This window comes from Thamnophis sirtalis, unplaced genomic scaffold (genome assembly GCF_051295495.1).
Source record: "Thamnophis sirtalis isolate CommonGarterSnake01/CBP01778 unplaced genomic scaffold, rThaSir2_p1.2 scaffold_6, whole genome shotgun sequence".
In the NCBI taxonomy this organism is placed as follows: Eukaryota; Metazoa; Chordata; class Lepidosauria; order Squamata; family Natricidae; genus Thamnophis; species Thamnophis sirtalis.
Genome location: NW_028261386.1, coordinates 117,700,667 through 117,722,375, shown reverse-complemented (window position 1 = coordinate 117,722,375; position 21,709 = coordinate 117,700,667). Strand labels below are relative to the sequence as shown.

Genomic DNA, 21,709 nt, shown 5'->3' with positions numbered 1-21,709 from the left:
AACTTTGAACAGTCATGAACCAATCAGTTGTAAGTTGAAGACTACTGATAACCGGCCCAAAGTCACCCAACAAACAGGTTTCATAGCTAAAGTGGAATTAGAATTCAGTCTCCTGCTATCTAGCCTGGCTTTTCCTTATTAAAAACCAGAAAGAAATATTAATTCTATGTAACATAATTATGTATACAATACAGTTAATAATTACATTCCTTGATTTAAAAAACAATTTAAAAATCAGTACAACGACATAAACCTTATTAAATGAAATAAAGGTTTAAATACAGAGGAGCCAAAGAGACATAATTGTTTGAATGAAATCAAATATTGGCTTGAATAAAATTATTTTTACATGTTAACAGAAAGCAATCAACCAGGTTTTCTTCATCTGTGACTTCCAAATGTGGTACAAGCCATTGAAAAAGACTCTCCAATTTACACCAAATGCGTACATAATTTGGGAGAGAGAGAGAAGGAGCCTGCTTGGAAGAAGCTGACAGCTAGGCTGCTCATCTCAGAGAAGACAATTCTTCAATAAACTGACCTTATATTATTTAAGAATTTATAACAAACATTCTGAATTGTACCCATAAACAACTATGAGCCATATATTGTAGTCAAAAAGTTACACTCTTTCTATAACTGGTCTAAGTCTACAGCCTGACTGCGGCATTTTAAGTTAGCTGAAGTTTCCAATCTTCAAAAGCAACCCTACATAGTATGGAAGTGATCTAATCCAGATGTAACCATACCAGTGCCAAGTCAGACACCTTAAGCAGGCATATTTGGAGCCAAGCAAACAACTCCTATGAAAGGGAAGCATCCAAACTATGATTAAATCTAGAGATATCTTCAAATTAAGTATCTGAACCCCAATTCTCTTATCTTTTTACCAGACAAGAGCAGCTAGATGCTTTCATTTTGTTTGCTCTCATCTAATCCATACCAAACTGTATTTCAAAAATACCAACATTATCTTTGGATTATGACAGATAGGACTAGGAATCATCCAATTTGTGGTAACACTGAGGTGAAAAGCAAGGGACAATCTTCAAAAGGAAACTATGCTATTTAAAACTGGTAAAAGGTCAAGGGTATCACAAAAAAATCATTCTATCAAATGCCTAATGGAAGGGCATCTACTAAGACAGTCAAAATAGTTTTGATCCCATAATAACTATCAATCCATTTTCAAGTGAATCTCAGTAAGCTGTACAATACTCTCAAGGAGGAAAGTGTACATTGCATGCCATTATATGCTCCTAAACATTTTTATTAAAATCTGGAAATCACACAACAAAATAGAATTCAAGGCTAGCTATTAGCTTTTATAAACCAAAAGAATAAGATTGAACTATTCAAGAATACACGTGGTTTATGTTAATTTTCCCAGAATTGTATTCACTTCTTGGGCTATATAAACTGAAACTATCCATCAAACTTGGAGAATAACAGAACTCCATTAAACTTCATTAATGATAGTATTTGAATCTAATGGATATGAATGAATTTATCAGCAAAATCCTTTGCTTAACTGGATTTAATGATCTACTGAGCCAGCCACATGAAGGCCTCATTTTAGCCTTCAAAGCCCAGATATAGACCTATGTATACCAGCAAAAAGTCCATTACTTAACTAGTGCACATACTATGATAACTGAGAAGAAAATTATATTTGTTCCATTTCTCTTTTAAAATATTTTTAAAATAGGTTTTTGTTCTACACTCTGTCAAAGTTTCTCAAGTATTTCACTAATGTCTCTTCAACTTTCATTTTAATTTAAGAAATAATCTAATCCAATCTATCTATTTTAAGGCATTTGTTTAGCTTTATAAAGCATACACAAGAACAATTGAACAATTATTTTTGGTATATCTTTGCTATTGGAGATGGCATGAAAATCAACTGCTACACATCTACCCTAACAAAGAAATAAACCAAAGAAAGAAGAACTACCAATATCCCGTGGAATTATCATAACTCCATTAAGACCATGTAGCATCCATCTTGAAAATTTATTCAGTCCAGTAAAACGTATGCAATAATATCCCATCTTGAAATAATTCAAGGCAGATCTAGGGTATTAAAATTGCTGAGTATTTCTTCCATTCCCTTCTCTTTTTAAGCAAAAGACAAGGCATAAGCTTTAAAGGGATGCTTTATCATAACTGCTTCATGAAGCAAACTCCATCCCACCACCTTTTTTATAACTTAAGCAAAGCAAGTACATTTCTTCTTTTAGGTTTGTAGTCTCCTCCAGGATTTCCACTAGCTGGAAGAGTCTTCTGTGCTGTCCCTAGTAGACCTGCTAATCAAATGTCAAGATCTCAATAAGACATACCACAACACCTTTGCCTCTTGACTAGGTAAAGACATAGTTTCCATGGTGAAACAGACAAATTACAGCTGCCTTGTATACTTGTAAGTTTAGCTACTGAGTAGTTCCATATTCATGCACTGTTGGTTTTAATTGAGCTAGCAAAGCGATTTGCACACAGTAAAGACAATCCACTTCATTTCAGTCTTACTACTTACAGTGAACCTATTTGCAAGTAAGGAACTGAAGACTTGCTTACAACAAGAGGAGAAAAAAAATTGATAACAGAGGATATTCAATATGAACCAAATGTATAATGCAACTCAAACACAAAAACAAAAAACAATCACCAACTTTGGGATTGTTCATGGGTGAAAAGAAGACAGGAATTTAGAAGGGAATTAAGCACAATCTCTGCTATTTTCCAAATAAACTATATTTCCCTCATCCCATGTATTAAATATTAATGCTACTTTACCTGTATCTTTTGTTGTCTACAGGGACAATATCCATAGCAATGTAGTACTGCTGATGAGGATCTAGGCCTGAAATTTTCACTCGCATTGCAGGAAACATCCGTCTGAATATAGAAAGAGTATTTAATAAAAAACAGATTTGGACACAAAATCAGGAACATGATTGAAGTAAAGCCCCCAACTCTTTCTTGTTTAAAGTTATCTGCAGATAGCTTCCCCCCACCCCTTTTTAAATCACCAAAGCCAATTGACTCACAAAACAACCCTAACACATTATGTCAAAACAACTTTTACATGTATTTTATTTGTTAGTGAAATTCCTTCAAGGAACAAACTCAACCCCATATAAGTATAGATGCGAATTAGCAAGTTATTTTAGTTATTTTTTTGCTTTTAATTTGTTGCTCTGTTTTAAAACTCACATCCCAGGCTGAAGTAGCAGCTGCAGCCACTCAGAAATACAATTTTCAGTTTGCCATTCTGATCCTCAAACATGTTTTCTCAAAAGTAAATAAGTATAGTTCATTTTCATGTCTTAGAGCCCTGAACATACACGTTTTCCCTCTACCATTACATGCATATATGCATACACACCCCAAAATTGATATGTAAACAGATGATCAAAACTATCAGTTCTGTCATGGGAAAAGAAGATCACTTGTCTTATCAGCTGCTTCTAATAATTAGCATATTGAGAGATTATAGCATGTCACCTTTTCAGCAGTGAATACATGTTACAGAAAGCATAGTTTCAGAGGTGAATTTTCCAGGACAGGGGATTATACTACTTATGTTTTTTTTTGGGGGGGGGGGGAGATATGTATGCACAAGTGTGTATATGTATACACTCCAAATCATGATTACATCTGAATTATATACATATACTATATAGACACATATATATCCATAAAGGTACAATTCTAAATGTGTATTTAGAAACAAATTCCAATAATGTAAATGGAATTTACTTCTGGATAAAGACAATTATGAATTATTCTCCCCCCTTTAAGTAAAAAGACTTAAGTACAGTATTTAATAGGTATTATAAAATGTATTTATACTTCATATTTCTAAACTGCCCATCTCCCACAAAGAGAGGAAAAATTAGTTCAAAAATTACTTCATTAAAAGAATAAAAAATCCACGTAGAAATTTTGCTACTGTTTAACTGAAATTTATGAAGTACTGTAATGTATTTCTCAAATTAGCTCTTCAGTAAAAACTGTCTTAGCTTTAAGGAATTTCATAACAAAAAATAGTATCTTTTTATTTTCATATGAAGGGCATAAGGTTCTATTTTCATATAATTCTCAGTCTTTTTCTAAAAATATGAAATCTAAATTACATTCTAGAAGTAATAAAATTATTAATATGTTTTAAAAAAACCAAGAAGCAAAACTAGCTGTGGCTAACAAGTTTTTAACATTTTTTTAAATCTGTAAGATAAAGAAAAAGTGACAGAAAAATTGTTGCCTTGTGTTTTTTAATACTGCATTTCAATCATTAATAAAGCCTCTCTGAAAGAAGGTAACATATGGCTTCAATCAGATGTGTCTGTCATTTTTAATGCATTCAGATACATTTCTACAATGCAGATTTTTATCATAGTATACATTCTTTAGAAAATAAGAAAAAGTTATTTTTAGGAGAATGTAGTTTTGTTAAAATAATGGACAGGAAACCTGTCATTCCCCACGTTTTGCATCATTTATTATTCTAATGGTTTCTCCAGCTACATAATTTGATACATTATTTTCATATATCAGCAATTTGAATTCATAAACACCATTCTTAAATATTATTACGTGTTAGGGATAATTTAAACTTTCTACTTTCACAACAGTAAATGTTTATGTTTAATTAGCATAGTGGTGAAACTTTGAACATGAAAAATTCTTGAGACAATACAAATTATCAGAAGCAGAAAGCCAAAGGCAACCAATGGTCTCTCCTGAATATTTTGCTTCTAATCTTTTCATTTTCTATCAGAAACATCTAGATAAATTTTATTCATACTTCAGGATGCTAGAAATGGTAAGTGAAAGATTTTCACTATTAAATATTCTACAAAAAGTAGATACAACAGAGAATAACATTTCAAGCCTAATATTAGACTTTTCAAAAATAGACTGATCATTTATTAATAAATAATTTCAAACCAATAGCCTTTCCAAGGAATATATTGAAGATCAGTGATTAGCTGGTGGTGGGGACTTCATCTTTAGGACTGTTACTAAAATTGTGCCCCTTGTTTTAAAATTTATCTCTAAGTCTGGCAATATAAATCATGGCAATTAATTCAAATGATTTACATACAATCCCTAAATTTTGTATTTACATACAAAATTCTGAATATATGCGCTTGGAGATAGTTTGCCTTTTGATTTAGTGTATCATTCCAAACCAATATTCTGACTTTGAGATTTACTTCCACCTCAACACGGAGGGGATGGAAGAGCGTTTCATAGCTAAAAACACTTCGTGATTGATTCTCCATTTATTTGAAAACCCATCCGCCAGCAAAATACGTTCGGGTGGAACGGGGTCGGTTCTGTGACTGAATATTGAAGAGCAACATGTAACCACTATATATTCTAAGGAAATATAATTCGGTCGTAAAAGCTTCCACCCAAACGGAAATTCCACAGTGAATGTCGGTGCTGCGCGGATTCTCAGATTTAGCGACAGTGCCGTTTTTTTTCAACCACTGAGTCGGGCGACTCGCCCAGCCTTTACCTTCCCGCCTTGGTAATAATCATCTCGGTGCCGATCTCGTGGAAACGTTTCCAGAGCTCCGCGCCTTGCAGGTCCACCCGAGGCACTTGCGGCGGGGCAAGTAAAGGCGAGGCAGCCTTGGCGGGGCCTGCAGGAGTCAAAGGGGGCGACGCGCCGTTTAAGAAACTCTCTTCAAACCCACCTGTAGGAATCAAAACAGAGGAGGGTGGGGGGGAGATAGGAGAGGGCGGTTAGGACAAATAAAACGGCCTAAAAAAGCCTAAACCGAAAGGAGAAGCGACTACGGTAGCTCTAAGCTCCCATGTGGGAAGGGTGAATAACAACAATAACAATAATGATGATAATAATGATCCCACAGAAACCCAGTCACAAAACCAGCGCTTTGTTTTTGTTTTCAATGGGAAAAGGCGCCTGAAGTGACTCGCTTGTTCTACCCGGCCAGCTCTCCCGCGCGCGCGCTTCATGCGCACGTGCCTACCTTAGAAAAGGGCGAGTGCTTTTCGTCCTGTTTCCCCCCCCCCAATGTTTGGTGTGTGTGTGTGTGTGTGTTGTTTTTGTGGGTTTTTTTTTTTTTGTACGGTTACAGCTCCTCGAGCCTAAATTCCACGCGGGTGTTTGTAAACGGCCAACAATTGGGGTGGGGTGGGGGAGAAGCGAGGTTAAAGGCTCGGAAGGAAGGGGGGGGGAAAACTCGGTGGGAAAAGGCGGGAATTCATTCCCTTCCCCCACCCTATGCAAAAAAAATAGCGCGAGGCCCACCCGGCGCGTTCGTGCGATCTGTCGTCTCGCGCTCCCTTGCAGCAAAAAAAAAAAAAAAAAGACATTCGGAGTCTTAAACGTCAATTAGGGGCCGCTTCCTGGAAATAATAAATCGCCTTCAACCAGAAGCAGTCTAGTAGTTGGTTTCACATTCGCTCTTCTTTTTTTTTAACGGTTATTATCGACAGCCGTCGCTTTTCCAGGGCTATCTGAACTGAAGTCAGCCTCAATTTAAGGAAAGGCAGCCTCGCCATGCTGAATGCTTTACATGTCTTTTAATTGCGGGCTCTTTTTGGGGGGGGGGGGAATGGATTGGAAGCTGATTTTGGAGACTTCACCGCGTAGGCCCCAAATCCTACTTAAAAGGCGGTAGAAAGGAAGTATTAACTGAAATCCAGACCCCCTTCCTTTCTGTGCTGATTGTATCTAATACCAGGCGTGCAAGGCCACCCTGGGTGTATTGACTTGGAAGTAAATGGAGACAACAAAGAGCCTTAGTATTATTTCATTTTCGGATGTATTGTGAAATAAAGGTTCATGGGTTTTAGGCCTCTTTATCAGATGCGCCCACAGGAACATCATCACCAAGCAAATAAACAAAAACACCACAATGGACTGGTTATTTTGCAGGGACAGATTATATCAACTATTTGCCCAAACAAACAAATGAATTTAGTAATCCAATCCAAAATACATTTGAAGATAAATCTGTAAATTTCAATTAGCTTAAATACCAAATTCATGTTTGTAATAAAACCCATGTTCACCCATATTTTCTTTCACTTGAAGGAAAGTATGTAATACTGTTTATCAATTTATTTCCAGGAAGCGTTCAATTTAAAGGGTAAAAACATTACTATTAATATATTCAGTGTATTTTGTTTTGCATACACTGAATTGGACCATAATTAAATCCAATGCAGTTGTTGAGGGAGTTAAAATATTAAGATCTATATTTTTGAAGTACTGTAACTATCGAGAACAAAATAAAAGGTTTCATTGTCATAAATAACATTTCAGTCCAATTAAAAGAGAGAAGCTGAAAAGCAGTAAAAGATTATCTGGTTAAAAGTGCATACCATCCATGTTTGAGTTAATATAAATCATTTTCTTACTAGTGATTTAGAGTAAACTGAATTATTTTTCTCAGAAATTAAAATGTAATATCCCAAAATATAAATATCTTGTTTTAAGTGGAACTAACTCAGGTTTCAGATCACGTGCAATTCATCTGAGAAACCCATAAATGAATAACCTTTCTAGACATGTCTATGGGGTATTGAATGGAGCTTGTCCCCATTTAGTTCAATGGTAGTCACCACCAGATATGTATTGAAGACTGCAGCCTAAAAACACTACCCTGTCAGTTATGATAATAAATATAATTCTTTCCCTCCGTTAAGCAAACCATAAGAATGGAGAGATACTAAGCTTAGACAGTACAAAACCTTCTGTAGCTTAGCATTGTGGGCCAAAACATCAAGTTTGTTTATGTCTGAATTGTACAAATTCGTTTTGAGGGTGAAGGTAATCCTTGTGTGATTTTTATTCTCCTTTATTTCCAGTTGGACTTATGCTTTTTTTCCTTCTAGATTGCAAAGCTCCAGGGGCTGAGTCTCCTTCGATTGGGGAAAGAAATTTGCAAAGCAGCTGAAACATGCTAGTATATACTCAGTTGGGGCAAATCCCACAGAAACCAATTCCGTCCAGAAACAAAACAAAACAGAATAAAAATTACACTCTTCGTTTGACTGTGTTATTAGTGCTTTACTATTGTTATTAGTAAAGACTGAACGGAGCATTAGAAAACTTTGCCCGTTATTTTTTTTTTAATCCTGCATTTTCTGCTGCTACGACCTGACCCTGTCGATGCTTCGGAAAACCGCAGGACAGCTCAGTCTGATTTATTCAGGGTAAATTGAAGGGAAAGGACAGGCCGCTGAGCCAAGCTTCTCTCGCTCCGAGAAGAGACTCAGCCTGGGGATTGGGACCATTGGAAGACTTTCAATTATGACCAGGCAAGGAAAATTAGGGGGGCGGGAAGGTCTTTCTTAAGCGGAGAGCGCGGGCTGTAAAGGCAAGAGGACGCAAAAACTTACCGGGAGGTAACTCCCGGGCGCCACAGTTCTTCGCTGCTTCAGGCACGGCCGAGCAGGTCTCAGGGCCGGAGGACGAAGCGGCGCTCTGCCCTGCACCTTCGCCGGAGTCCGTGTCGCAGCTATTCCCGTGGCTGCCGCCGCTACCTTCGGACGGCGTCTCTTTCCCGTTGGCTCCAGCCAGCAACTTTCGTCGCTTCTGCGGCGGCGGCTGTTGATGAGATTGCCGCGGCGGCGGCTGTTGTTTCTCGGCCCCGATCAACGCCTCCACCGAGAACGCGTGAGCCTTGAGGCTCAGCACTGTGCAAGGCGAGGCTCTCCGCTTCTCTGCCATGTCGGACCGGCCAACTGGAACCCTCCCGTCTTCTCTCTGGCCCCCGCCGGCTGGTTTGCTCTTCCAGGCCGCGCGCTCGCCTTGGCTTGGCTTCGCCGCTCCTTTTGCATCCACCACCTAGCAGCCTGAAGTGGGTCGCCGAGCGTTTCCCCCTCCTCTTCCCTTTGCAAGCCCAGACGATCCCGGTATGCCAAAGCGGAGCTTCCCGTCCTCCCCTCCTCCTTCTCCTCCCGCAAGTTCTGCCTCGTCTGAGGGGCCGGACAGCTCTGACATGGGTAACAAACGCTCTGCGGACACAAATTAGGGCTTGGAATTGAAATTTGTTGCCTTGATCTGTCAGCACTTCCAGGCAGGAGACCGGTGGGAAGAATTCGCTCATTAGTGTCAGTAAAGTGGCTGGGACGGGGGAGGAGCCCAGCGAGGAGGAGGGCTGTCACTCAAGAGGGGAATTTGGCCAATCAGAAATTAGGAATAGCCTCCCCCTCCCAATCCCCCCCCCCCGGTTGCTTCTTCCTTAGAGGGTACTAAAAGTTAGAGAGGCCAAAGTGTGGATTTCTTGTGCTTCTTTGACTGGACCCTCCGAGGAAGACTTTCGCTTTCAGGCCGTTACAACCTTTCATTTTTCTCCCGACCGAAACGACAGGCCGACGGGAGAACTGAAAAATCAAGTCCTCGCTCTTTCAGGGAATGGGCGAGCTGCTGTTTTTTCCGCCGCGTTCTCAGTTACCCATCTCTAAAATGGGAATAACTCAAACAGAAATATCCATAGTTTTAAGCAAAGAAAGTAAACATTTCAATGCGTCATTGATCAATAACTGAGACCAGTTTTATTTTGGCTGCCTACTCGAGAAATATAGGTTGCTGTTAATAACTTTATTCCCTAGGAGCAAATTAGCTTTTTAGTAGACGTATCTCTTAAAAACAACATTTTACTCGTTTCCAAAGCCAATTTATCCACTTATCACCTGCCAGATGATTGTCTCTATATAAACATCTATGTGGAAATATATTAGAAAACGTTCATCCCGACTGGCTTGAGCATTGAAGATTCCCCCTGGAACCCAAAGCCACTAACAATGTTATATGCCACATCAAAGTTTTAGAGCAAGACAACACCTAATCCTCTGTTGTTTCTCTTCCCATTATTTCTATAGGGATTTCATTCCAGGTTTCTAATGAGGACCAAGGTGTCCCAAAGCAATAGGGACGGGATGCCATCTGTGGTCTTCCAAGCATGTCTTAAGTCTTAAGATCATAACTGGTGGCTACGTTCCCTCTAACCCGCCTGCATACTTGTGCATGAAACTTGCTATCTGAGCTGATATGCTGGCGCAGTGGTTAAATGCAGCACTGCAGGCTACTGCTAGATCAGCAGTTCGGCTGTTCAAATCTCACCGGCTCAGGGTTGACTCAGCCTTCCATCCTTCCGAGGTGGGTAAAATGAGGACCCAGATTGTTGGGGGCAATATGCTGACTCTCTGTAAACCGCTTAGAGAGGCCTGAAAGGCCTATGAAGCGGTATATAAGTCTACTGCTATTGCTATATATTGCTATATTCCTCCCGCACCCTTGCATCTGAGGGTCAGCTACAGCAGTGTTTCTCAACCTTGGCAACTTGAAGATGTCCGGACTTCAACTCCCAGAATTCCCCAGCCAGCGAATGCTGGCTGGGGAATTCTGGGAGTTGAAGTCCGGACATCTTCAAGTTGCCAAGGTTGAGAAACACTGAGCTACAGGTATCTTATTGTGAGCAGCTGCTGCTCAAGAACTGCTTTTCTGCTGAGCAGAAAACATAAGGAGACTCTCTGTCTGTGTCTGAAAAAGAGATATATCAGGGTCCCTTTTTATTGGCTCCCAAATATGGCAATCCAAGCTGGGGAATTTGATGTTGGGAATATTTTAAAAAAAACACACAACTTTGCAGGCCTGCAAAATTCAAAAAGCTCTTCCTTATGCTATTTTCCAGTATCTATAAATGGAGAAACATTCATGCTTTTCCCCACTACCTCCACCCATCACAGAAGAAAGCCACAGCCCCCCACCACCACCACCACAAAGGCTCCTGGGAACCTCAGCAGCACCCAACCCTGTCCCATGCTGGCAAGGTAGCCTTCCATTTTCCAGTTTATTGGTTTTGTATGCCGCCCACTCCCAGGGGACTCTGGGCGGCTTACAGACAAACAAGGGAGTTAAAATTAAAGATAAAAATATAATCATTTTAGAAATACACAACATACATACACTTAAAACGGGGCTGGATGCTGATCAACAGCCCCAGGCCTGCTGGAACAGCCAGGTCTTAGTGGCTTTACGGAAGGCAGGCCGGAAGAGTAGTGAGGGTCCGGATCTCTACGGGGAGATCATTCCATAGGAGATCATTTCCCAAAAGAGTCCTTCCAAGGAATGGAATCATGAGCTCTGCCTATAAAAAGTGACTTCCTATCATATTCTAACCCAAGGCTGGGACTTGACTAGGGCCAGAATTGGGCTAGATCACCTGCTTGCAGAAGCTGCTAGCTGATAATACTTGCAAGGAATATCATCTGCAACTCAAGAGCCCAGGAACTTTGCTCTGCAGCTGCTATCCAGAGCTGCTCCTGTACACGGAAGATCAATTCACCTAGTAGCAAAAATTAGCATTACAGAGAAGCCTCTCTACACAACATTTATTTTTTCATTTGGTACACCCAGTGCTTGCATGTATTTTGTGCTCACCTTACTTCTGGCCTTCCCGTATCTTTTCTTGCCCTGTTTAACTCCAGATGATCCAGAAACACGCTGTAGAAACAATTGGGGGGGGGGGGAGAGAATCCAGTTGCTGCTTAAAAGACATACTTTGTGCAACTATTTCTGCAACTGGGGGGAAGTATTGATTGCTGATGTGTTTCACTGAATGTTCATGGGTCTTTTGAAAGCAACCTTTTCAGTGATGATTTCCCAGGTGATGGGGACACGCATCTAGAAAAACAAAACAAACCCAAATATGCCAGATTATAAATACTTTTTTTTTGCTGAAATGGAATGGTGGAGATTTTGGTATTTATTTGAAATCGAATTCATCATGTCAGCAAATGTTCTCAAAATAAACATGCACGTCTGTTGCCAAGTTAATTTGCCTAATGAACTGATGCATCACTTGAAAGAAAGTCATCAGATCCAAAGCAACAAGCAAAGAAAGAAAACCCGTCCTTTTCTAATATTAGACAGGCGTGGCAACTTTGCTTTGCTCTGAGAGGCTCTGTCTTTCGTTCAGAAAATGAAGTTTGTTTATCATTAACAAAAGATTTTCACTGGCATAAAGCATGAACATCAAAGCTTCATCTCAATATCCCTTGTATCATTTTATAATTTCACCCGACCCTAAGATTTTCCTTTTGGTTTTTCAAATAAAAAACATTTTTGAGGGAATTGAAATTTCTGAAGTGTCTTTTCTGAGTTGTCACTCCAAAAGAACCCTTTGAAATAGATTACTCCAGAATAAACAATCTGATTCCAAACAACCAACCTGAATATACTCAATTTGGTTGAACTTTGAAATAAATGTCATAATTCAAATTCTATAAATGTGAAGGTTTTCAGAGAGCCACTTGTCTTAATATATTGCAGCCAAAAAAAAGCCCAAAAGATTTAACAGCAATTAAAATTAGCAGTTTATGGTGCCATAAGACATTTTGAATGTGAACATAATAATGGTCTCTTAAAATTCATTTTATTCTGCAATGCAACTCTTCATTTGTATATTTCAATATAGTTTCAGTGCTGGTCCCCCTTTGTAAATCACTGATTTTACTCTCTTTGAATAAGGAATCCCTTTGCGAGGTGAATTTAAAAATCTATAACCAATTCAATTTCATAAGTTTTACATGCTTGTTTTGCTTTTTGTTTTTGATTTGGGATTCTGGCACAAAAAAGAGTGATTTTTCTAATATCCTGCAAAGGAGAACTTTAAAAATTCAGGAACAGGAACGGGACTAAAAAATATACTAAGAAAAGGAATGTACTAGGGGGGAAAATTCAAGTGTTTGAAACCCATTGCTTTTGTGTTCCTTTTCATTTTACTCATGGGCAAACTCTCTTAACCCACCTTCCTATTTTGGCAACAAGGACAAAGCAGCATACGAGTCCAAAATCAAATGTACCAGCCCCAATGCTGCTCCCCCCACCTCACTCAGCCAAAAAAAAATATTGAAAGCTATTCAGAATCCCACCACACAAAGCTAGGAAACTTTACAGAAAAAGAAGGAGACATCTGGAGTCATTCCAGCCATTCTGTCTCGCACATTCCCTTAGCCTTACAGACAATCCTCTGTAGGGTCCAGCCACCTTCCTCTGACCCTTCCACAGATGCCAGGTATTGAATTTAAGGAATGAGGTGACCTGTGCACAGGTGAGCTGTTGGTTCCCTATAATCCCCCCCAAAAGAAAGGGACGTTTGCTCTTTGGGCGAGGATAACTTCAGTGAGGGTTCCTTGGTGCCCGCTGAGCTTGGTTATTTTCTTGCAGATGTTTCATTATCTAAACTAGGTAATGAAACATCTGCAAGAAACTCAGAGAGAGTAGCAAGGACCCCTCATTTCAACTACAAATATCCTTTTCTCTCAGTAACTTCAATGAGTTACAAATATTCTCTTCTCTCAGTAACTTCAGTGAGTTATCCAAATTCTTCCCTCTATGTAGAGATGAGCGACAAGAAAGATTGTTCTTCTAATGAATTCTCAGCTGAATTTAGCTCATTCTCGTACAAGCCATCCCCTTACTATAGATTTCATTCTGAGAAAGCGAGTAGAGTTTTTAAAAATTAAATGGCCAGAATTACCATACTTGAAATTGTGGCATATGTGCAATCTATTTACCCTCCCTTATTTAAAGTTTGTGTCCCACCCAAATTCTGTATTATTTGGGGACCAAAGCCTAGGACAGTGAGAAAGAAAGAGGATTTTCTTCCATTTACATTTAAGCTTTCCCAATCTGGCATCCAATATATTACAGATGTATTACAACTATGACTCTTATCCCCCCAACCACTATGTTACTGAGGGCAATGGGCTTTGTAGTACAAGAAAATAGCTTCAATGTAATGAAGGAGGTTAGGAAGGCTGGGAATGGTAAGAGATGAGTAGCGTAACATATCTGAAGCACCAAGTTGGGAAAGATTATTTTGGAATACCTAGTTCCACCCATCTTCATCATCTTTGCAACGTCACCATTAAATATCTTTCAGTGTTCATTTTTGGTTCTCTTGTTCAAACATGTACATTGCCATGGGGATCTCAATGAAACGGCAGTAGAACATGTTATGGTCAATAAATAAATAAATACATTTCTTAAGTAAATGTGTTTCTTCAGTTTGTGTCTAACTATAGAAATGCTTTAGAGAAAAGGTAGGGCTATTAAAGAAAAAGTGTTTCCTTTTTTTTTCCAGAGGGAAAAAAACCCTAAAATTAGAAACTCTGCACAAATTAAAAATAAGCCTAATCCAATACATGGAATCTTCCAGATCCATTAGATCAGTTCTGAATGCAAAATTGTGTGAGGATTACAAAGATTTTCTTGGTGTCATCAGCAAAATTTTGTTTCCCCCCCTGTGTGTCTGGATTTCATTGGCGTCCTTGCAACACCGCATCAGTACTGCTCATTGATTTTGTTTCACTGAAGAAGAAGAAAAATGTTCGTCAAATATTGTTATTGCCACAACTTTCTACACACACAATGGAAGTGAATTCCAACCACTGCTAAGTAAGCAAGTGTTAAAGATGCTAAAATAATAGTTGAAAATAAACAAGAAAGGATATTTGTTGAATGAATTTAGGGTCAAAGCATTGTGAATTTATTGATGGAATTTCATGAAGAAAATGAATGAAAAAGTTTCACACTGGTTTGAAATAATTTCCCACGGGCGAGGCAATAGGGGAGATATTTTAAGAATTCATTCTTGATCTCTCTTCTGCTAATAAAGACCAATGTTGTTATGTCCCTAGAGAGGTACATTGTTGTTGATGTGGAACCTATTGCAAAAATGTATACTGCTCCAAATTAAGGACCTTTGAGCTCTAAATGGTTGCCCTAAGTGGCCATATAAAAACATATATTCATTTATTTCATCTGAAAGTTGGTTCAGCTGTCATCAAGGATTCTCTGCCTGGGAAAAACCACCCAATGACGTTTCTCTCCTTAGTGACCACTTTGTTCAGTTGTCTGGCATATAATTGTGTGAAGGACAGGGGACTAAAACAAATCTTTGTAAAAGATTGATCTATCCTACAGTTGAATGATCCCTTTTCTTCTACTTCCCATTTCGTGTGATTGGTTTCTGCCTTTGATCCTAAATAAATTCACTTGGAAGTAGATTTACCTTGGGAAGTTTACCTTCAAACCAATATTTGTGTCCATCGGATGCATTTCTAGAGGAACAGAATAAGCGCCCTTGACTTAAAAGGAGGGAGGAAAGCAGGAAAGTAGAAAGGAAGGAAACCACTTCAAAAGATAGTTGTGTGTTTCCCCGAGGTGGCTTGCAGGTAAACCTTTAGGGTTTTATTTAGAGAATATTCCACATTAGCACCATCTATTTTGACTTTAGCCAAAAATGGAGAGAACTCCTTTATAGATCGCTCTCTAGTTTCCCTCGGTTTGTTACCGCAGGAAAATAAATTTAGCCGCTGAATGTCTGGGAATAAACCCCATTGTGACACACACCGAGCATTGCTAGCAAAATCTAGGATAAGAGAGGATAGTTTCCCCCCCCCCCCCCCGCTCTCCTCATCCAAATCTCACTCTGTTTTCAAGTAAATATGAAGACGGTTCCTTCCCAACCACTGTAATCCGCCTCCTCCATCCCGTCTGCTTTCCTGTCCCTGTCGCCGCTTCAAAAAAAAGGGGGGGGATTTTAAACCCCCCAGTTAAAAGGTATGAGGGGGAAAATACAGGCGACCAACATTTTAGAAAGGAGGAAGAGGCAGAAAAGCGATTTTTGTTCTCTCTGGTGGACTGTTCTCCCCCTAAAGACGGACAAGTGGAGGGGAGCGTCAAGAACTGAGGTTTTTGGAGCATATTATTCATTCGTTGCTAGATTGCGGTTTAACCCCCCCACCCAACCCCAAACCTATCTCCAGTTTGCAAGCAGGCTGAGTTGCGCGGACTCCCGGAGCAGGTAAATCCGAACTGCGCTGCGCTCCACAAATTTCTCTGGGTAGTGAAAGTGTCCTCGGCATTCGCCAGCGCCGGAAAACTTCACTTTCAGGTTGGTTTCTATTCGGGCGTCCTCTCGTTTCCCTGGAACTCGGCCATTGCAATGCGTAGATTCGTTGCAATAACACTTCAGGCTAGAAGAGAGTAAGGTAAGAGTAGGAAAAAGAAAGAGAAGGCTAGCTTGTAGCGGTGGCTTCTTTCTTGAGCAAGTTTTTCATCCGAATTGGACCGTTTTTGACGAACGTGGGTGAAGTAAAAGCGAGCTTTCTGAATTATCACCATTGCCTCGGCTCAAACCGTCTCCTCCGCAAAATGATTTAACGTAGAGATTGCCCCAGCTGATCCGGCGTCCGGTTGCTTTGCACACAATTTACTCGGGCATAACTTTATTAAGAATTGGCTACTAGTTTCATTAGTAACATAAATATTCTCCCCCACCATCCCGAACGTTAAGAAGTAGGTAACTTGGCGTCCTTCACATATTTTGGATAGCAGCTTCCATCACTCTCAGGCTGCATAGCTTTTAGCAATGTAGTAAGCACATAGAAAGGACTTTTTCCTGAACAGAATAATTCAAAGTGCCCTGATATAGTGGGATGGCTGGACATAATAGTGAAATACCCGTTTGTTGGCCAAGGCAATTCTAAAAGAGCTTTTGTTTTTTAATGTGTATATTTGCTATAATATACACATTATAGTTTTTTAATGTGTATATTTGCTATACAGGTAGTCCTCGACTTACAACAGCTCAGTGACTGTTCAGTTACAACGGCACCGATAAAAGTGACTTATGGCCATTTTTCACACTTATGACCGTTGCAGCAGCTGCGTGGTCATGTGATTTACATTTGGATGCTTGACATCTGACTCACACTTATGACGTTTGCAGTGTCCCAGTGACCCCCATTTTGCGACCTTCTGCCAAGCAAAGTCATTGGGTTTGCTTAACAGCCGGGGTTACTAATTTAACAACCGCAAGTGATTCACTTAACAAAGGTGGCAAAAAAAAGTTATAAAATGGGGCAAGGCTCACTTAACACATGTCTCACTTAGCCACCTAAATGTTGGACTCAACTGTGGTCCTAGGTTGAGGACTACCTGTACATGCGTTTGAAAGCATTTCTAAAATCTCAGTCTGAATGCCCAGCGCCATTTAGATAACAGTCTCTAACTTGATCAGAAAGAAAACCATGCCGTAGAGATAAGGGGATGCCGTAGAGATAAGGGGATAGAATAACCGAGTTGAAAAGGGACCTTGGAGGTCTTCTAGACCATCCCCCTGCTTAGGCAGGAACTGCACCGTTTCAGACAAATGGTTATCTTATCATTTGTCTGAATAACTTTAAGGTTACACTCCTGGCCTTTTCTCCTCGTTTTTCATTTCACACAGACTACGGAATTATTGTAGATAAGCAGAAAGTCACTCGGTGAACTTCAGGGTTAAGTGGGGAGTGATGTGAAGTAGAGTTTTAGTCTGATTCTAACATTCAAACTCTCCCCACAAACCAAGTCATTTTTAGAGATCCAGGTGGCAGAGGGAACCCACTTCGTTTCCAGCAAAGTTCCACCTGCAGCTCAGGACCCGAAGTGTCATCTAGGCATTTCCTTGAGTGTGTTGTCCCCATCGGTATGCCTAGTATACACACACAAGTATACATATGGCAGCTTAATGTTAACATCGGGCCTTTGATTTAATGACTGCTGTGTCTCTTTAAAGGGCAGATGCGAGCGCGAGTGTGCTGGTTTTTCCGCCCATTGAAGTCCTTGCACAATTCTCCCGCAGTAAATAGATGGCAAGAAACGTGGGCCAAGATTTCTTGTGTCCCGTACTTCGATCTGCGTCAGACTTGGTGCGTGAATATTTTGTTTGCTTCCATTTAAAACGAGCCCCCCCCCCCCCCCGTGGATCTCAGTCTTTGTGGACAGAGCACTGCGGAGGTCACAGGTGGCCATGGGAAAAGGAGAAAGGGCTAAATCAGGCGCTAGTCCCAAGGAACACCAAGTAACTGGGCCATACGGCCGACGAGTTAGAAGCAGAAGCAGCCCAGTTTTTAAGCGAAAGGGAATGTGAGTTCATGCTGTTCTGAATCCTCGATTTCCTGAATAAAATTTGTCCAAATTTGGGAATAACGTTGAGCTGAGATATTTGGTAGGATTCAGTGGGGCCTTCACTTCTCACTTGGTCCTACTTCCTGGTTGTCATCAAAATGAATGGAGCGAAATGGCATTGGCCCACCAGATTTCGGATAGGCAAAAGGAAAGGTGGAAAGATCCGAATCTACTTCTCAGGATCTGGCCAAGATGAATTTGAGGGAAAGGCGGCTTGCACTTCCTCAGATGCACTCTTGATTTTTACGTATATCCCAAGATCCCTGGTTCAAATAAAGTTGGAGCCTATAAGAGTGATGTTTTCCCACAAGCTCATGTCCAGCACTTTGTAGCAATCCCAAACTCTGGGATGAAGGGACAGAAGAAAAGGACTTTCAGAGTTGGGAACGATGTTCTTCTAAGCAAGGGAAGTTGCTGTTTTAAAACACAGGAACTAGGCCTGGCCTTTCGGTGATGCTCAACAGAGGTAGTGTGGAATAGTAATCAGAGGTTCCTGCTTTAAGTTCATTCTCAGCTATGAATGCAGGTTGAGCAACTTTGGGGGAATCTTTCACAGGCCAGCCTTCTTCATAGGATTATTGTGAATAAAAATAGGACAATCAGTTATGTTCTCCACCTTGAGCTCTGTACGAAAAGGCAGAATATCAATTCAATAAATGAATAAAATCAAGTCCATTGGACATTTCCGGAGGGAGATAAAGCACAACCCCCCCCCCCTCAAGACGTATTATGTTTTTGATTTCTTTGTTGTTGGAAGTGTGTGTGTGTGAGAGAGAGAGGGGAGGTGGAGAAGTGTATACAATTGGTAGCATTTCTGAATTAGGAGGCATTCGGCCTTTGGGGATGAGAAGTGGGGAGTGGGAGCCATTGGGTCTCAAGGGAAGGGGCTGCAAGAAGCAAAGAACATTTGCCAATCTCCTCTTGAACAAATTTATCTCTCTTAATCTCATCGGAAATGGACAATTTCCATTTTGGGCCCTCTTAAAAAGGAAGGCTTTGCAAGCCAAGTGAGCTTGTTTGAATTCCAGAGTGGGCTGATTCTGCTTCTATGCCTTGAATTAAGAAGGTAGTCCAAATTCTGCTGAGCTCCTGGTGACTTCATGGATCGGTAATTTTCCTGGCAAATTTATGGAGATGACTTTTACCATTTTAGCCTATGAGCTTTGGCTGTTTAAATTATTGCCCATATCTTAGCAGATCAGATTCTGTTTAGGAGGGGTGCCTGCAGGACATGATAAAAATAAATAAATCAAAATGATGTTTGGTAGGGCATCCAAAGTTCCACCTGTTTTTTTTTTAATATTCTTGATATTTTGACCAATCCCTGTGAACACTTCCAGTTGCTTTTTTAAAAAAAGGAAGCACCTCCCCCCCCCCCAAAAAAAACTCCTTGCTGCTATCTCTTCCTATATATAGGTATCCAACCGGACTCTTGGGCCATCGTCAAGCATGATAGATGGACAATGATGATGTGTGGGGTCTCTACAAGGTGCTGCTCTAAATTTCCTGGCTTGCAAGGACTGGAGTGATGCCCTCTGGCTGGGTGACTATTAATACTGGGCAACAGGTTTTGCCCAAAGCTGGTAGAATGGCATCCAAGGCAAGCCCTTCCTGGCTCAATACATTTCTGAGTTCCCTGGGAGCAGACATAATCTCCTTCATTTGTCTTGAGTCAGATGCTTGGGAGAGGCTGGTCACTCCATGTACTTTGCTCTAGGGGGGCTTGGCATATTTCCCCATGGTTAGTCTGGCTGTCCGCAGTCTCATAGGATGCACCGCCAACCCAGCTGTGCCAACTGATCTATCAATCCACCAAGAGTAACAGGACTTACAATAGTGCGATGGTGGAGGTGGTGGCACCTTTGGATTGTTCCATTTCACACATCAAGCCTGCCGGGAAGCCGTGTGGGAGCTAGTGACAGCTAGTGAGGAATGATGCAGAATCGAAGGGCATCTCGGAGACAATTGAACAAAGAAGGGCTGTTTGTGTTTCTTTCAGTTATTAGGGCATCAAAGATATATTGGTCAACCTACCCTGTTCCCCCACACACACAATTGGGATTCTTGAATGGCAGTTCAGAGAGAGAGGGTTTCATATCTCATATTTAGAATAGAATAGAATAGAATAGAATAGAATAGAATAGAATTCTTTTATTGGCCAAGTGTGATTGGACACACAAGGAATTTGTCTTTGGTGCAGATGCTCTCAGTGTACATAAAGAAAAATAAAATAGAATACATTCATCAAGAATAATAAGATACAACACTTAGTGATAGTCAGTGGTTACTAATAAGCAATCAAATTATACTAGGGAACAAATCAAACAATATGCATTTTAAAGATACAAGCAACATGGTTATAGTCATAAGTGGAAAGAGATAGGTACTAGGAAGGAAGAAAAGAATAATAGTAATACAGTCTTAGTAGATAATTTGACAGTCTTGTGGGGATTAGTTGTTTAGCAGAGTGGTGGGATTGCGGGGGAAACTATCCTTGTGTTTAGTTGTGTCCCGTTGTCCAATACATTCTCCCTTGAAAGTTTGGCAATGAGTGAGCACAGAAAAATCTCATTGACCTGAGCCTAAAGTTATGGAAACCACTTTTCTGTTTCTCCTTCTCTCTTAGGTTCCTGCACCAAACGCAACACACTTGATCTGGTTACGGAATCCATTCTCTCTAGTTTTCACAATTCAGCAATCTGGAAACGAACTTAAACAAACTGCCTTTATGCAACAGGTGGAGCCACCTTTCCCAATGCTCCCAAGGTTTTACACTAACCAAATGTACTACGCTGTGTACCTAGGTTGTGTCTAGGTTTCTATTTTATCTGGTTAGGCATGTTGTGTAAATACCGTAGAACTTTTAAGGAACCAAACTCCTCAAAAACTGGGTTTTAAAACTGAGATATGAAAAACTACATCATTTATTTAAGTAGGTATCAGTTTTTAATTATTTTTCTCTCTCTTTCTCCTTCTTGTTACCTTCAAAAAAAACAACAACAGGCTTTGACCTGCAAGCTGCTCCAGAGGAAAAGCAAATGGGACATTCTGTAGCCAGGGGGATGAGTATATTTCCATTCACTGGAGGTGTATCTGAGTTTAATGAAATATTCCTTTAGGAAGCCCTATCTGCTCCAGTTGTCCCAAAAGGGAAAAAAAAGAACAGAACAAAAAGTGAACAAAAGAATTGAACTACACACGCAGGTTGCATATTGCACTAAAAAAAACCCTGTACTAATGTTATAAATTTTGTTTTTAAAGTAACTATTGTCAACAGATCTTAAAAAGGCTTTCCTTCGCAATAAGGACACCTGCAACTTTAATTTTTTTACTTTTTTTGAAAGATACCCGGGCTTGATGAAGTCCCAGGTGGGTATGCTAGATGGGAGAATGGAAAGAGCACCTAGTTAGAACAGGCGAACATATATAAACCCTTCTTTTTTTAAAAGTTATGGGGGGAAACGGAGGGTAGTTTTAATCCCAGGTTTTGCCACAGGGAGACGGTCATCGTGTGCCCCCTATTGGCTAAAGAATTATTTGCAAAAGCAATGGAGACAGACTCTGAAGATTCTCCCTTGGTTCTATGAAAGACAAAAAACGGGAACCATTCTGAATCTGAAGCAACCCCAGTTAAAATTAGGGCTGAGTGAATCCCAGGGACTTGCTTATGAATCACCTTGAATTTACTCGAGGTATTTC

General features: G+C 40.2%; 1 protein-coding gene across 1 annotated transcript in view; it reads right to left on the bottom strand.

The window, feature by feature from the left end:
* The window catches only part of TBX18 (T-box transcription factor 18), a 28,729-nt gene extending 19,652 nt beyond the window's left edge, over positions 1-9,077 (bottom strand). Inside the window, exons 1-3 of the mRNA XM_014065631.2 lie at positions 8,386-9,077; positions 5,528-5,708; positions 2,794-2,895 (exon numbers count right to left, since the gene is read on the bottom strand). Coding sequence (XP_013921106.2) covers positions 2,794-2,895; positions 5,528-5,708; positions 8,386-8,716 — 614 coding nt within the window. The 5' untranslated portion in view covers positions 8,717-9,077. The remainder of the gene's footprint in view (positions 1-2,793; positions 2,896-5,527; positions 5,709-8,385) is intronic.
* Between the last annotated feature and the right edge of the window lie 12,632 nt (positions 9,078-21,709).